Genomic DNA, 17283 nt, shown 5'->3' on the forward strand with positions numbered 1-17283 from the left:
TATCAGTCCGAATACATGTACACTAGTGAAAGAATTATCCTTTAACTCCTAACCATTGAGGAGTTGACCTTCCATCATCAGCTCAGCCACATAAAATTATTACCATCAGGCGTAAATACTGGTTTACCTTTGAAAAATACACTAAAAACATTACATGTGCCTATAACATTTGAAGAGTTCCCTCGATTTCTCCAGGATCCCATCATCAGACCCTGACTTGGTGCCAATGGGACCATCTCGGGGTTATACCCGTTCGATCAAAAAAAAAATTTTGAAAATCGGTCCACAATTCTCGGAGATATCGAGGAACATACATACAAAAAAAAAAAAAAAAAAAAAAAACATTCAGTCGAATTGAGAACCTCCTCCTTTTTTGAAGTCGGTTAAAAAATCAGTCCCCACTTTACCTGTAGGGGGGGGGGGGTACCCTAACAAAACATTTCTTTCCACTTTTTATTTAACCACTTTGTTGGCGTGATTGATATACATATTGGTACCAAATTTCAGCTTTCTAGTGCTAACGGTCACAGATTACCCGCGGACGGACGGACGGACGGACAGACAGACAGACATGGCGAAACTATAAGGGTTCCTAGTTGACTACGGAACCTTAAAAAGACGAAACAAAAATGAATGTACATGTAATATTCAAACGCACTCAACACTTTCAAAAGATTACTCCTTGCAGCCCCAAGTGAGTGAAATTCGTAATTCGTAATTTAAATTTTAATTTAGGCTTGACTATATATTTCTAATAGGTTTTCTTGTAATCTATACATTAAAGGCTATATCGGGTAGTTTTTTGAAAATTTTATGCTAATTAGTTTTAGAGATAAGGGAATGGTCATTTTTGCCTTTTTTCTTAAATTACTTGACTAAAAATTATTAAAAACATATATTTTTGAAATACGTAAAAGGGCCATTTTTTTTTAAAGTTGTCCACCCCACTTTTTTTGTAACATGGGTATTTTTTACGCGAGTCATATTCAGAATCGCGAGGTCTTTTGATCGTGATAGGAGAAAAAATGTCCCAAGATTTCCATATTTTTTTTAGACCTTCCATTCCGTTACCGCCATACAAAATTTATGAAAAAATGGTAACGGAATAGAGTAAAACCTTGGGACACTTTTTTACTCCTATTAGGATTGAAAGAGCTCGCGATTCTGAGTGGAAAGCACATGAAAAAATCCAAATAAAAAAAAGTGGGGCCCAATTAACGCTCTTTCATTTGATATGTAACAAGCTAAAAAACTATTTCAAAAAACTTTGATTTCTAATTTTCACTTTTACCCCCCAAAAGTGGCCCCTATAGTTGCTTTTTTATTGTATTTAAATTACATGCCCGTCTTTGGGTCACGATCACAAGTTTACATATGTGTGCCAAACAAGTTAATCGGTTCAGTTGTTTCGGTTCAGTGGTTTCCTTTTTGAGGCACGGAACCTTAAAAATGAGGGGGCAAAGGTTTAATTCTCATAGACAATTTGAATTTCGCGCCAAGATTTGGTTGATTCGTGGGTTGGAAAAAAGTCTACTTAAGGTGCCAAAAAATTACACGTCATATTGGCCAGGGGGGGAGGGGGTCCTGAAAATATCACCAAAGATCACCATGGGGGAGGGGGGGGGGTCTAAAATAAGCCAAAAACGTATGACGCGATTAATGGACGCCCCCTAATATCTGTATTGCTTTATTGGCCTTATTGGATCGTTTGGATTGAGCTGATGACAAGAAATAGCAAGTATAGTTTGAAAAACATCTGCGTCATTTTTTTTTCAGTTACGAAAGACAATCGAAGTTCAGGAGAATTTTTGTGGAAAGGATACAAGGAAATTGCGCTCAAATTTTACAGAATAGGATTTTTACACCAAATTTTAACAATATATTAAACATAAAAACCGGGTCACTCACGTGTAAAAGTCGAAAAATGCTCGACATGTTTCGCTCCGTAACGAGGAGGATTTTCATTGAGATCGAGCGATTTTTGACTTTTTACACGTGGATGATTATATATGTTTAATATGTCAGTGTCAAACGGTAGTTTTCTTATTTAAAAAATTAAAAATATTTGACTATTGTTTGTAAGAAGTAAGTAATTAAGTAAACTCTTTATTGTACCACCAGCACCAACAAAAATATACAAGACACGACCTTCAAACCTTCAAGAAAAGAGCGTACACCCATCTCAAAGGCCGGCAACGCACCTCCAACACTTCTGGTGTTTCGGGTGTCCATGGGCGGCAGTAGTCGCTTACCATCAAGGCGACCTGTCTGCTCTTTTGCCTCTTATCCCATAAAAAAACATCAAATATAAAAGAAGTTAGTCCTTTACCTTATTAAGTTCATCTTCACTTGTAATAAACCCGAAGGCGCCGCTCAGTATGCTCGGGAACGTGAACTCATCCATGCTTGTGAACTTGTTGTAGATGGCGTCGAAGTTCTTTATCAAGAAGTCTTGGGCGATCCTGGTTCCTACGGTGGGTTCCACGCCCCATACGGTGGACGCGTATTGGTTGGGGAGCTCGTTTAGACTTCTTTCGAGGAGTCTGTGAAGATCAGAGTAGATTAGAAAATGGACATTGTCATAGTGAAATGACATTGATACAGATGTTAGTGCGAAAAGGGTTTCCTTCGTAATTTTCAGGAAACGCTCGCATTTGTCATGCTAGTTCAGTCAATGTCAGTACATCTTGTGCAGAGACTGACTGAAATAGCATGACACGTTCGTACGTTTCCGTAACAATGCGAAGAAATCTTTCCGCACTACATCTGTAAGTTAGAACCGATGGTATTTGATACCTTTTTAAAATATCTTGTGAATAGAAATGCGAGTATAGATTCTTTATAGATCTATTGACTATTTACATTTAGGCATGGCATGGTAGGATACAAAGACATATCTATTGCATAAAATAAAAAATCTCTTTTAGAAAATACAAAGTATGACTTTCTCGTACCGGTATTAGCAGTAATTAAAGTACCGATAGTAGCAGTAATAATTAAAGTAGGTACAGGTGGCATGTGCTCGGCCTAATATTTTTTGGCATAATGATCATTTGGCCTAATTTAAATGTCCTAATATTGTTTCGCCTAACGCCGTTAAACCCACTTTTTTAGAAGCGATTCGGATTTGTGTGAGGTCACGGTTCTAACCTAACCTAAACCTACCTTTCTAACAGCGAATCGGTTCTGGGTAATGTCATTTTTGGGGCAAAATTTAAATTATGCCGAATGATCGTTAGGCCAAAAGAGCGTTAGGCATTTCATAATTCGGCCAAATGAGTTAGGCCAAGTGATTTTCGAACAAACGTTATTAGGGATTCCGAGGGAGACCCGATACCAATACCGAAATCATATTTTTTATAAATATTCATTTAAAAACCGGTATTAGCACCAGAGACCGATAAAATACCAATACCGGTATGACATTTGAATACATAAGAAATACTTACAGTGTGATCAAAGCCGGATCTCTAGTGGACGGCAGGTTGTTTATAATTAGGGTCTTCACGTTAGGATCCGTGGCGTTTTGGAAGGCGTCCCAGAAGAACTCGAAAGCGCGACGACCGCCCTTCTTTATGGCCATGTTGTAAACTAGCGAACGGAGGTAGACCGGTATGCTGTGAAAGATAATTATAATTAAGTTTTTTTTAACGTGCGATAGTTAACAAATTGAGAAGACGAGCCGGCTGTTGGAAAGTGGTCATATGGTCATCCACGGATGTAAGCAACGTCACAGGAGCCACTTAACCTTCGCCGACTTTGGAGAACTCTAAATACCCGCTTCTTCCATCCATCCATCCATGAGATCCATGCGAACTCGTAAGGCAAAAGAAACGAGGTAACCATTCTACATTCTAAACATTCTGGTGCAGTTTTAGTTTTTCGATTCGTGGTCGTACTTGGATGTACTAGTGTTATAATAAATGTTACTGACGTGTTGTTACTGAGGTCCCCCTGAGTGGACCAGTTGGTGAACTGGTCCTGGGCCCACTGGAGGCAGCGCGGGGCTTCCGTCTCGCACTCCCACATCACGAGGCTCTCTATCAGGAACGCTTCGTTGTCATCCTTGGGCTTGCTCAAACCGAAGTTGAGGCGTTCGAGCTGCTTTTGGAGCAGGATTTTCATGTAGTCCTGTTGGGTTGAGTGAGATTAGTTTATGTAATAAGTTTTTTGCAAAAAAAAAAACATTTTTGGCACAAGCTTTTATCGCCGACTGTACCGTTCTTTCAACAGTCATCTACTGCTCTCCGAGACATTTCTAAAGACCCCTTACTCGATGGGGATACGACGTTTCATGACAGAGTTCCTATGACCACCTTTCTGCTCCATCATCAGATCAGCCATCCATGATACCATAATATTGCATTGTCACGTGATTTACATATGTATGCAAAATTTCAGCTCAATCGAAAAGCGGGAAGTGGGTCAAATTTAGGGAAGTGGATTAAATTCTACGTTTTGACGCACACTAACATACTAACAAGGCAAGTTGAATAAAAGCTTGTAAATAGAACAAGACCCTCATATTTTCTATTACATCTAATGTTTATGTGTTGATTCCAACTGAGCCGTTCATATGCCGCACAGATGTCATATATACCATAGATCAAGCAAACGTATCTACTTAGCGTGTCAAATGAACTCAGTAAAATCCACTTGAGTTGTCCGTCTTTAATCGCAGCTTGCAGCTTTCGGGCGTCAATTTTTAACCCCCGACGCAAAAACGACGGGGTGTTATAGGTTTGACGTGTCTGTCTGTCTGTCTGTCAGTCCGTCTGTCTGTCTGTCTGTTTGTCTGTCTGTCTGTGTGTGTGTGTCTGTCTGTGGCATCGTAGCTCCCGAACGGATGAACCGATTTAGACATAGTTTTTTTTGTCTGAAAGCTGAGTTAGTCGGGAGTGTTCTTAGCCATGTTTCATGAAAATCGGTCCACTATGTCGCGGTCGGGGGTTTTTTCAAAATTTTAATTTTGTGGTTAGGTTATTGTAAGTTGAAGTCAACAAAAACAATAAAAATGCCTCGTTACGTGATATTTAAGAGCGCTATGACAAAAAAAAACCGATATATTGTAAAATGTACAATATTCATAGATACAATTGTACACCTTACCCATACTAAAATACAGAATACGGACTTGTTTCAGTTTGAACATCTTATTAACTCAAGGATAAATAAAAAACTTACGGAAGAAAAAGCTTATTTAATTAGTAATGATTTTTTTTCTGATGCTCGTTTAGGAAAATCCGCGTGAAACACTGATTTGGGAGCTCTTGTTTTGCAAAATTTGATAAGCTCACACTCATAAATGTGGTAAATTTGAGTTACTAATATCTTGTACTTTAGGACGAATAAAAATATTTATCATTTAATTCTTTAAAACTTAAAAAATGTCTTACCTGGAAATACACATATCCAGAAGAGCTCCTAATATTATATTTGATAAATCCCATATTATTAAGTAGCAGTTCCCACACAACTTTGGAATCTTCGCCTTCTATAACGCAGGTTGTCAACCCTAGCGCTTGGCTGTAATTCATATGGGAGAACTTGGCCAAGTTGAACGCGTCATCTATGAGCTGCGCTTTCGTGATTGGCGACTTGAAGTGGCCGGATTTTAGGGCTGCGCCGAGGAGCTCCCAGTTCTTGGTGTCGTAGTTGACTCGGTAGTAGCCTGGGGGCAAAATAAATAGTTGAAAAAACCCTATTCAAGGCAAAAGTGACATAGGATGAAATAAAACTATGGAGACGGATAATAATTCATCTCGACGTTTTGAACACATTACAGCGTTCGTGGTCAACGGGTGACCGAGGAAAATTAAAATGTGCAAAAAATACCCACATACTAATTATGTAATAAATATAAACGTACCTGACTGTTAGCATGTAAGATTTATCATTTGTCAGACTCAGACCTAATATTAGAATTAAATTCAATAAATAGATGATGTATAAATATAATTAATAAAACATTATTGTGCCTATAGAATAAGATAACTGTACCTAATTAATCCAAGTGTTAGCATGTAAGGTTTAACTGTTAATGCTAATGTTGAAATAATAAATAATAAATAATAATACTAGAAATCACCACAACTCAAGAGGTGTTACATGCGCGTTGCCGACCCATTAGAAACTTGTACACTCCTGTCTGTTTGTTCTGAAGTGTGTTTATATTTAAAATTCAAGTAAGTTAAATCTAGGCATCGAACTAGTAACATATTTTTTAGGAGCGCGACTTAATGCCATAATAGGCTGATTAAATGCATCATTTGCCTTGTTTCATTAGTGTTAATAATAATTTGTAAAACTTACAATAGGGAAGAAACATTATTTTCGCGACGCCCACCAAAGTGCAGCTGATGTTTACAAGGCTTCATTACACTATAGCTACCATTTTACCAATAGCGTCCAAATTAACGTACAGAGCCTGCGCATTATTGACCGGCAAATGCATGGGCAATGACAGATCGGTCTTTCAGCCAGAGTTGTGGCTTGGCCGACTGACTGGCTTGGCTTGACGACTTCTAGCTAATGCAGTGAGTGAGTATCTTACCGATACTTTCAACGTTGACATACAGCGCTTGCGTATTGTTGACTGGTAAATGGGCGATGACCGAGCGCTCTTTCAGCCAGAGTTGTGGCTTGGCGGACTGACTAGCTTGGCTTAACGACTTCTAGCTAATATCACACCTCGGACACTAGCGATCAAATATATTCCTAGCACACAGTCTAAGCTCGTGTAGGTGACCGCGTACTATGCCTGTATGAGTGAAATATGACAGGTCGACTGTTCGCCTTAACTGGTTCGGCGGTAACTGTGAGGTAACCGAGAGGGGGTGGGCGGCACTTTTAGCGGGGAGCGGGAGCGGTCATACTGTACGATAGTACTCTTTATTATACTGTGCTAATATAGTGATGTCATCGTCGTCCAAACCGTATCCGGCTATGGCGACTCTTTGTTAGTCCATGTGGTCTGAGTTTTGGTTTTGGTGGGCTCTTAAATGACTCGCAAAACTGAACTTGGTTTTAAACGTGCGATTACACGGAGAACAATGTAGCTGCCAGCTGTGTTATATGTGTAAGTGTAGGACGGCTTTGGTCTGGTCTTCCGGGAATGGCGTTTAGCGTCAAGTTTTTCTAAACGCTGTGTCTCAAAAAACCCAATACTTTTGTGAACCGTACGACGCCATTCCAGCCTTAGAGAAGCACGTTCCTCCCACTTATAGTATATTCTGTCAAACAAGTCTGTCAGTAAATAAGAACTAAGAAGACTACAGGTATCCTTTTCTCTAGCACCCTAAAGAAAAGGATGCATATAGTTTTCTTTGTTCTTATTTACTGACAGACTTGGTTGACAGAGTATAGTATCTTACCAATAGCATTAACGTTGACATACAGCGCCTCCGTATTGTTGACAGACAGGTGGGCGATGACTGAGCGCTCTTTCAGCCACAATTGTGGCTTGGCCGACTGACTGGCCTGAGCTGACGTCGTGTAGCTAATAGGGATGTGCCAAAGTTGGTCGAGCATGGCTTGGTACGGGTCATCTGAGCTTGTGAATAGTTTCTGTAAAAAAAAAATAAGTTGATAAGTACTTTTTCAGCCACACTATAGATTTTACACGAAATTATTCGTCCGAGCGTTGCGCAAAAATGTATGCAGAAGAATTTATTTATTTATCCCCTTATTTATAAAAAAAGTTACTGATGTTTTGTTTTTGTTTCATTCTCGCAAATACATAAGTCAACATGACAGAAAGGGACAAAATACTTTTTTATAACTAATCAGTTGAGTAACTTTTTTTATGGATAAGTTAGTATGGATAATTATCCGATCCGATATCGGATGTCGGACCGATATCCCATAGGTACATTACAGGCGCCATCTTGGATCTTTTCCATTGAAATCCTTCCGACATCCGATATCGGATCGAATAATGTGAAAACGGACTAAGGGGGTCAATCTTTATTGCACAAAAAATATCTCTATTTCTGATATTACCTACTCAAAGGCCTTGTATAATTCCGCCCTTTAGTTATTTTTGTAAACAAATGAGGTTTCGAATAGTACGATCACGAGTAGGGATTGCAATTAATCATATCGAATAAGACTTTCCTCAACTTACCTGTTCGAACATGACATCGCCCGTCTCATAGTTCCTGTTCACATTGACGACCGGGTATCCCGCTTGGCGGGTCCACGAGTTCATGAAGTCCACGACGGACAGCTGTCCCAGATTCGGGTCGGATTTGACCGCTGTCGACATCGCTGCCCAGAGGTCGTTCTCTTCCGCGTTTGTGTAAGTCCTGAAAAATCAAATATAGAATGAGTTAGTTAAAGGATAAAAATTATAATAAATGAATTATACGAAAGATAATTGACATGAGAACCACCATTGGATGCAAGAGAAAAAAAAAACGATTGGATTTTGTCATTGCGTCGCAATTGAATCATAGTAAATTCTGACAATGTGTTGATGTTCAGGTGTGCTTTTGGGTCGACACGTTCGTTTTTCGTCACGTTCATAAATTTGTCCGATTCTGCTTTCGTCAGCCATTCTTTATTCGTCACGATCATCGATGGTCTTTCTCAACTACGGTCATTTCGTTGTTCATCTTTATCTTAATTCCTTTCTTTCTGTACTCGTCATAATCTTCTTTCGGCATGTTCGCTGTTAAATCTATGTTTTTCGTGTTTTTTTCATATTCTTAGGTCGGTACCAACTTAGAATATGACCAAATACGAAATGACGAAAAACGATTGAGTCGAAATAAGAAAAAAGCCAACAACTCATTATGGTCAAAGACGATAATGACTGCAGACAAGTTGACGAATGAAGAATGGCTGACGAAAGCAGAATCGGACTTTAGGAACGTGACGAAAAACGAACCAGTCGACCCAAGAGTATACCGATGTTCAGAATTCACATCAGCCTCTCTCGCACATGAAAGTTCATTACCAATTTCTGCGAGATTTCTCATCACATCGTTCACTCTATTACTAATAAAAACTCAGCATTGATTTAAGTATGTATATCAGGTCCCTTATGGAACAATTCCTCAGACACTGCACGGTTTAGTATCCTTATAAGATCTCGTCGAATTTCTGCGAGATCTCGGAGGCATCGATGACCTATCTACAAACGAGTGAGATGAGGTTTTCTTGATTAAATATGCTATGTCTCTGCTATTTGTTCTCTTCCGTATATAAGTTATAATATGAAATCTTACCATTAAGTGGATCAGTATTCCTTTAAGAAACAGTTCATTCGATACCGTATGATTCAGCATCCTTATACGATTTGCCCCCTTAGTATATTTCATCAAATTTCTGCGAGATCTCAGAGGCGTTGACGGCCTTTCTACAGACGGGTGAGGTGAGCTATATCTCTGCTACTTGTAGAATAAGTCCGTATACTCGTATAAGTTGTAATATTAGATCTTACCATTGATTTAAGTAGATCATCAGCCCTTTATGGAACAATTCTTCAGACACAGTATGTTTCAACATCCTTATAAGATTAGCTCCCTTAGTATAGGAGATCTCGTCGAATTTCTGCGAGATCTCGGTGTCGTCGATGGCTTTTTTACATAAGAGTGTGATGAGGGTTTTCATGATTAAATATACAACTCTCTGCTATTTATTTTACAAGTCCGTATATAAGTTATATATAATATGTGAGTGTGCACGAGAAAACGTCCCACTTTGTCGATTGCTATAAATTTCGCCTTAATGGTAACCAACAAAGTGGGACGTTTTAGTAAACACACTCACATGTGAAATCTTACCATTAAGTGGATCAATAGTTCTTTAAGAAACAGTTCTTTCGATACCGTATGATTCAGCATCCTTATAAGATTTGATTCCTAGTTAGTAAATGAAATCTCATCGAATTTCAGCGAGATCTCAGAGGCGTTGACGTTGACGGCCTTTCTACAGACGGGTGAGGTGAGCTATATTCCTGCTACTTATTCTACAAGTCAATATTAACTCTTACCATTGATTTAAGTAGATCATCAGCCCTTTATGGAACAATTCTTCAGACACTGTATGGTTCAACATCCTTATAAGATTAGCTCCTTTAGTATAGGAGATCTCGTCGAATTTCTGCGAGATCTCGGAGGCGTCAATGACCTTTCTGGAGACGGGCGAGGTGTTCTTGAGAGAGTCGGAGCGTAGGAGATCCATCTTGTCGATTGAGAAGGACTCGAACATGTTCCAGCCGGGTTCGATCTGAAACAAGTAATACGTTTAAAAATATTTTTAAGCAGGTTACTCACGCGTTAAGTCGATATAACGTTCAACATGTTTCGATCCATTTCCGAGGATCTTTCTCAAGAGTAGCGACCCCGCCTTGACATGTCGAGAGCGCGACACTACCCTACGCTACTCTACTCTTGAGAAAGATCCTCGAAAATGTCGAACGTTATATCGACTTAACACGTGAGTAACCCGCTTAAAAAGATTTTTAAATATGTTTGGGTCTCACGGGAGTTTTATAGTTAAAAAGTAATACGTTTTTTGCCAAACAACATTTCTGGTATAAACTTCGACATAAAAGCAGTTATAGGTTTTATAGTCTGACCAAAAAGAGTAGACCCCAAAGTATATTGCCATACAGGATATTTGCTTGAGCGATGCCAAAGTATCTCAAGAACTGAAGTAAAATGATTCGCCATATATTTTGTTGTCTTTTCAGAGTTAAGTACTCACATGATCAACCCCCACATACTCGATGTAGGTGGCGAAGCCCTCGTTGAGCCACAGGTCGGTCCACCACCGCATAGTGACCAGGTTGCCGAACTACTGGTGAACTAACTAAGCTAGCTCCTGACACATCGATAACTAAGCTTCACCACAAAATGTTATAGACACAACCATAAATGTATGCAGTGTAACCCCAAAGTATTATGCCATACTCACATGATCAACCCCCACATACTCGATGTAGGTGGCGAAGCCCTCGTTGAGCCACAGGTCGGTCCACCACCGCATAGTGACCAGGTTGCCGAACTACTGGTGAACTAACTAAGCTAGCTCCTGACACATCGATAACTAAGCTTCTCCACAAGGGTCTAACACCTAAAATGTTATAATAGACACAACCATAAATGTATGCAGTGTAACCCCAAAGTATTATGCCATACTCACATGATCAACCCCCACATACTCGATGTAGGTGGCGAAGCCCTCGTTGAGCCACAGGTCGGTCCACCACCGCATAGTGACCAGGTTGCCGAACTACTGGTGAACTAACTAAGCTAGCTCCTGACACATCGATAACTAAGCTTCTCCACAAGGGTCTAACACCAGACTAAAATGTTATAATAGACACAACCATAAATGTATGCAGTGTAACCCCAAAGTACGATGCCATACTCACATGATCAACCCCCACATACTCGATGTAGGTGGCGAAGCCCTCGTTGAGCCACAGGTCGGTCCACCACCGCATAGTGACCAGGTTGCCGAACTACTGGTGAACTAACTAAGCTAGCTCCTGACACATCGATAACTAAGCTTCTCCACAAAATGTTATAATAGACACAACCATAAATGTATGCAGTGTAACCCCAAAGTATTATGCCATACTCACATGATCAACCCCCACATACTCGATGTAGGTGGCGAAGCCCTCGTTGAGCCACAGGTCGGTCCACCACCGCATAGTGACCAGGTTGCCGAACTACTGGTGAACTAACTAAGCTAGCTCCTGACACATCGATAACTAAGCTTCTCCACAAGGGTCTAACACCAGACTAAAATGTTATAATAGACACAACCATAAATGTATGCAGTGTAACCCCAAAGTACGATGCCATACTCACATGATCAACCCCCACATACTCGATGTAGGTGGCAAAGCCCTCGTTGAGCCACAGGTCGGTCCACCACCGCATAGTGACCAGGTTGCCGAACTACTGGTGAACTAACTAAGCTAGCTCCTGACACATCGATAACTAAGCTTCTCCACAAGGGTCTAACACCAGACTAAAATGTTATAATAGACACAACCATAAATGTATGCAGTGTAACCCCAAAGTACGATGCCATACTCACATGATCAACCCCCACATACTCGATGTAGGTGGCGAAGCCCTCGTTGAGCCACAGGTCGGTCCACCACCGCATAGTGACCAGGTTGCCGAACTACTGGTGAACTAACTAAGCTAGCTCCTGACACATCGATAACTAAGCTTCTCCACAAGGGTCTAACACCAGACTAAAATGTTATAATAGACACAACCATAAATGTATGCAGTGTAACCCCAAAGTACGATGCCATACTCACATGATCAACCCCCACATACTCGATGTAGGTGGCGAAGCCCTCGTTGAGCCACAGGTCGGTCCACCACCGCATAGTGACCAGGTTGCCGAACTACTGGTGAACTAACTAAGCTAGCTCCTGACACATCGATAACTAAGCTTCTCCACAAGGGTCTAACACCAGACTAAAATGTTATAATAGACACAACCATAAATGTATGCAGTGTAACCCCAAAGTACGATGCCATACTCACATGATCAACCCCCACATACTCGATGTAGGTGGCGAAGCCCTCGTTGAGCCACAGGTCGGTCCACCACCGCATAGTGACCAGGTTGCCGAACCACTGGTGAGCGAGTTCGTGAGCGACGTCGATGGCCACGTTCTGTTTGTCGCGCGGGCCGCTCGCGGCCGGGTCGAAGAGGAGCGTGGTTTCTCTGAAAAAAAAAAAAAAAACTTTGATAAACGATCATTGGCGCATCAGCGATTTGTCGGACGAAGTGAAACTGAGATGAATCCATGAATCCCTTTTCCCACATGTGAGGTAAGGTCACGAACTTAAATTGTTGATCCACTGCTCATTTTATACTGGTATGTCCAGTATAAAGTTCAGCTATGACGCTTTCAGTATAAAATGAGCTCTAAAAGTGGATCAACAATTAAAGTCCATGAAATCGCAAATTACGTGAACGCAACTTCAATGTCCAGCACATAGATAGCCCAAAACTTTGCCAGAATAGTCAAATAGCATCTTGTTCTATTCATAAATAGCATCGATTAGGCAAGTTGTGTTACCTAAATCTAATGAGTCCCCAGTTCTCCATAGCTCCGCTTGAGTAGTCCGGAATGGCCATCAGATTCAATTTATCCAATATGTAAGGCAGTCCTTTTACCCGAAAGGGGAAAACATACTATAGTACAAGATGGCCACTCTTCTTGCTTGCTTCCCTCTGAAAGTGCCGCCCACCCGCTCTCGGTTACCTCACAGTTGTCGCCTGTCACCGCGACCAGTCGACCTGTCATATTTTACTTATACAAGCATGGTACTCGTTCGCCTACACGAGCTTAGACTGTGTGCGTTCCTACGCGCTTCATTCATATATTTGATCGCCAGTGTCCGAGGTGTGCCTACACAGCATCATAGATAGGGTCAATCCGCGGCAAGTGTAACATGAGTCACGATGGCATTTTCCATTTATTCACGATGTAAATTCAAGTGATAATCTATCTCTAAATAAGTGTCACATTCCGGATAGATGCAAAGACCCTTTCATTTGCAGCTGCAGTTGAAATAAACACTCGAGGATGTCGTTACTCACGTTACTTTTACGTGGATTCACCAGAAAAGTAATGTTACCTGAATGTAATGAGTCCCCAGTTCTCCATAGCTCCGCTCGAGAAGTCCGGAATGGCGATCAGATCCAATTTGTCCAAAACGTAAGGCAGTCCAAACACCTCCTCGTAATATTCTAACAATATCGGCGTGATTGTGAGCGCGTAGCTCGCCTTGTTGATCAGCTCTGGACGGGTCCAGATGCGGACTGGCTTGGTTATGTTGTCCTAGAAAAATAAAAACCGGTCAAGTGCGAGTCGGACTCGCTCACCGAGGGTTCCGTACAAACTTTCAATAGTTGAAAAATCAAAATGTTATTCATAGAACTCTACAGATTTGACTAAATCCCTCAAGACTCAATTTCCCACATAACAAGTAATATTTTAATATACAATTTTATTGTTAGACAACGTCCAAATAAAATCAAGACTATTCGACTTCAATAGTTTACGACATGTCGCAAGGACGCTCCTGAACCGACCTCATTATATCAGCAAAAACGCGATGTAGGAAATGAGCGTTCAACGTACAGCGACATCTATCGGCAAATTGAGTAAACTAATGCGCGCGAGCTAGTATGGAAGATGATGTTTATGGAATAATTGTTATATTATATTTGTTATGGATACGTGTACGATTTTATTTTTCCTGTAATATTCATTATAACAGCCATGTTTAGTGAAAATTTCATAAATTTATGTTGGTTAACTTCGGAGATAAGGGGGGGGGGGGAACACCCGTTCGAGTGTAATTTAAAAAAACCGGCCAAGTGCGAGTCGGACTCGCCCACCGAGGGTTCCGTACAAACTTTCTTTCAAACTACCTAGTAAAAATAATCTCATATTTTCATATAACTCTAATGACTTGACTAGAAGACAAAAGTAAAGGCACTAATGAGTATTATAGTGTATAGCGCTATCTCCCGGTCAATTTGCTAACTAATTTGCGCGACCTGGTTTTTCAGGGATAATTCTTTATAATGTTAACCGATTTGAACAGTTTTTACTTTATTGGACAGAAGATGGTTTACGTAACACCTCCTATTAATTTGAAGTACGATATACATCCGCAAGGGTGGGTAAATTGAAAGTAAAAATCTGAAGTTTTTTGTGAATTAAAAAAAAAAGTATTCAAAATACAAACACGATTATATTTTTCCTGTAATATATAGCATAAAACCAATGTTTACTAAAATTTTCATAATTTTTCGTTGGTAAACTTCGGAGATAAGGGGGGGGGAACGGTATTTTTTTTTACATTTTCCTTCAAAATTCTTTTTTTTTCCACAACAAAAAAATTATAAAAAACAGCTTATTTACGTTCAATTTGAGCTCTTTCCAACGATACCCCACTCGACCTAGTAACTTGAAATTTACAGTTTGCCCCCTTTCATTTTGGCCATTTTCTACAATTAAAATTAATATATTTAAAAAAATTATACTTTCTATTTGTAGATAAAAACGTCTCCTCAGTACATTTTGTATAGGAAAGACGTAACGCGCCGCCTAGAGGCGCGGTGGCGCGATGGCAGCGGCACCACGGCGCGTCTTACGTCTTTCCTATACAAAATGTACTGAGACGTTTTTTAAATTACACTAGGGCGGGCGTCCGTTCCGCGTCTTACGACGTGCGTCTGTGTATTTTACGCCTCAGGACAACGACAACATAATACGCACCTTGCTAAGATAAGTGGTTTCGACGGATTGGAAGTCAGAGACGATGTAGGCCACGAGGTACGTTGACATATTCACGGAACGCTCGAAGTGTGTCCACTTCCAACCGGGAGAATCAGGACTGTAACAGAGATATTTGTATTACACTGTAAATAATATTGTCTTCGGTTACCGCGATAGTTACTCATGAAATAAAACTATGGAAACGGATTAAATCGCGTATAATGAATTTACAATTCATCCCGACGTTTCGAACACTTTACAGCGTTCGTGGTCAACGGGTGACTGAGGACAAATTACAATGTGCAAAAGCTACCCACATAAAGAAATATTAACGAACCATGACCACAAATAATATAGATTTTTAAGGCAGGTTCACACACTATAAATAAAACCAGTTATACATACATACATACAACATACAATCACGCCTGTATCCCATGAAGGGGTAGGCAGAGCACATGAAACCACTCAAGTTTCAGTGCCACTCTTGGCAAATAAGGGGTTGAAAAAAAAACGAAACTGTGACACTAAAGTGACAGGTTGCCAACCTCTCACCTACGCCACAATTTAACCCAAGTCCCTCAGTCGCCTTCTACGACACCCACGGGAAGAAAGGGGGTGGTGAAATTATACAATATTCAAAAATATGACCATTACTATGTTAAAAAACAATTAATCTACACAAAATTGACAAAACAAACTGCAAATGTCCAACACCATACAACACAAATGTCACAGTCTTCGTCGTGCTTGTTCCATTATTCCATTTGACGACCGGTCTGGCTCAGTCGGTAGTGACCCTGCCTGCTAAGCCGCGGTCCTGGGTTCGAATCCCGGTAAGGGCATTTATTTGTGTGATGAGCACAGATATTTGTTCCTGAGTCATGGATGTTTTCTATGTATATAAGTATGTATTTATTTATTTAAGTATGTATATCGTCGCTTAGCACCCATAATACAAGCTTTGCTTAGTTTGGGGCTAAGTTGATCTGTGTAAGGTGTCCCCAATATTTTTTTTTTTTTTGTAGTGACATCTACGTCATCCACGCGCCAAATAGCGTAAATTATCAGTACGACCACGAGAGATTTCATAAAATAAAGGTAGATGATATAACAAGTAATTTGCGTTCTCAAAAATGAATTATAGAATGCTTAGAAAGTATTGAAAACGTTTTAAAACAATCTATAGATATACCTACGTAACACGATAGGTAAGGTATACATATTATTTACAAGATTTCAACTTTCAAACAAGGGCTCAAGATCGCAAATCGTGTGAATAGCGTATAACCCATATCACACAAATATCTGATAATTCTTATTATGAACCTTTTAACAAATACCATTAAGTCGCAATTTCAATGAAACAGAATCGTCCTAAATTACCATAATCACAATCAGCTGATAGGTCAAGGCTCAGAAACAGTCGTTATGAAACAAAAGAGTAACGAAAACTGATAAAAACATTTATCACAAGTTGAATCTTACTGCCTAAAAATCAAGGTTGATTTTTGAATAAGTACTGTATTTTTTAATACAAGTAGGGAAAACTTTCTGACGCATGAAGTTGGATAGATAACACTTACGTAGAGATGGCAGTCGATTGCGGAATTGACCTTTAGTTTGACAGTTGGCGCCCATATGGGTTTTAAGATATGCAAAAGTAACTTACGACAAACCAAGAGTGAATAGAAAAGAGTACCTATATTTTAATTAGAGAGTCAGTGGCGTCGATTGTTAACATAAAAATTAAAAACTATATGCTCCTTAGACCTCAATTAATTCGATGGTAGGCAAAGGCAGTTACCTACATTAATATTATTTTTTATTTATTTATGTATAGATTCGGGTATATTTAGCTTCTAGGTGTATCTATGTAATTATATTAGGTGAATAAGGTCATTTCAGGATGAGATTGACTCAGGACCGGAATAATTGGCGTACTCGATGAGAGTTATGCCCCGAATCGAACGTCAGATGGCTGGACATGATGATGATATATT

At 39.9% G+C, this 17283-nt stretch overlaps 1 protein-coding gene across 3 annotated transcripts in view; it reads right to left on the minus strand.

Annotated features, from left to right (window-relative positions):
- Positions 1–17283, minus strand: part of LOC125224932 (aminopeptidase N-like) — a 34906-nt gene that overhangs the window by 2833 nt on the left and 14790 nt on the right. For all 3 annotated transcript variants that reach the window (XM_048128450.1, XM_048128449.1, XM_048128451.1), the window contains 10 exons: positions 15281–15398; positions 13629–13831; positions 12525–12708; positions 9998–10233; positions 8126–8306; positions 7374–7566; positions 5397–5671; positions 3935–4131; positions 3450–3617; positions 2330–2543 (listed from right to left, as the gene is read on the minus strand). In XM_048128450.1, the coding sequence (XP_047984407.1) occupies positions 2330–2543; positions 3450–3617; positions 3935–4131; positions 5397–5671; positions 7374–7566; positions 8126–8306; positions 9998–10233; positions 12525–12708; positions 13629–13831; positions 15281–15398 (1969 nt within the window). The remainder of the gene's footprint in view (positions 1–2329; positions 2544–3449; positions 3618–3934; positions 4132–5396; positions 5672–7373; positions 7567–8125; positions 8307–9997; positions 10234–12524; positions 12709–13628; positions 13832–15280; positions 15399–17283) is intronic.

The sequence above is a fragment of the Leguminivora glycinivorella genome, chromosome 3 (genome assembly GCF_023078275.1).
Source record: "Leguminivora glycinivorella isolate SPB_JAAS2020 chromosome 3, LegGlyc_1.1, whole genome shotgun sequence".
Lineage (NCBI taxonomy): Eukaryota > Metazoa > Arthropoda > Insecta > Lepidoptera > Tortricidae > Leguminivora > Leguminivora glycinivorella.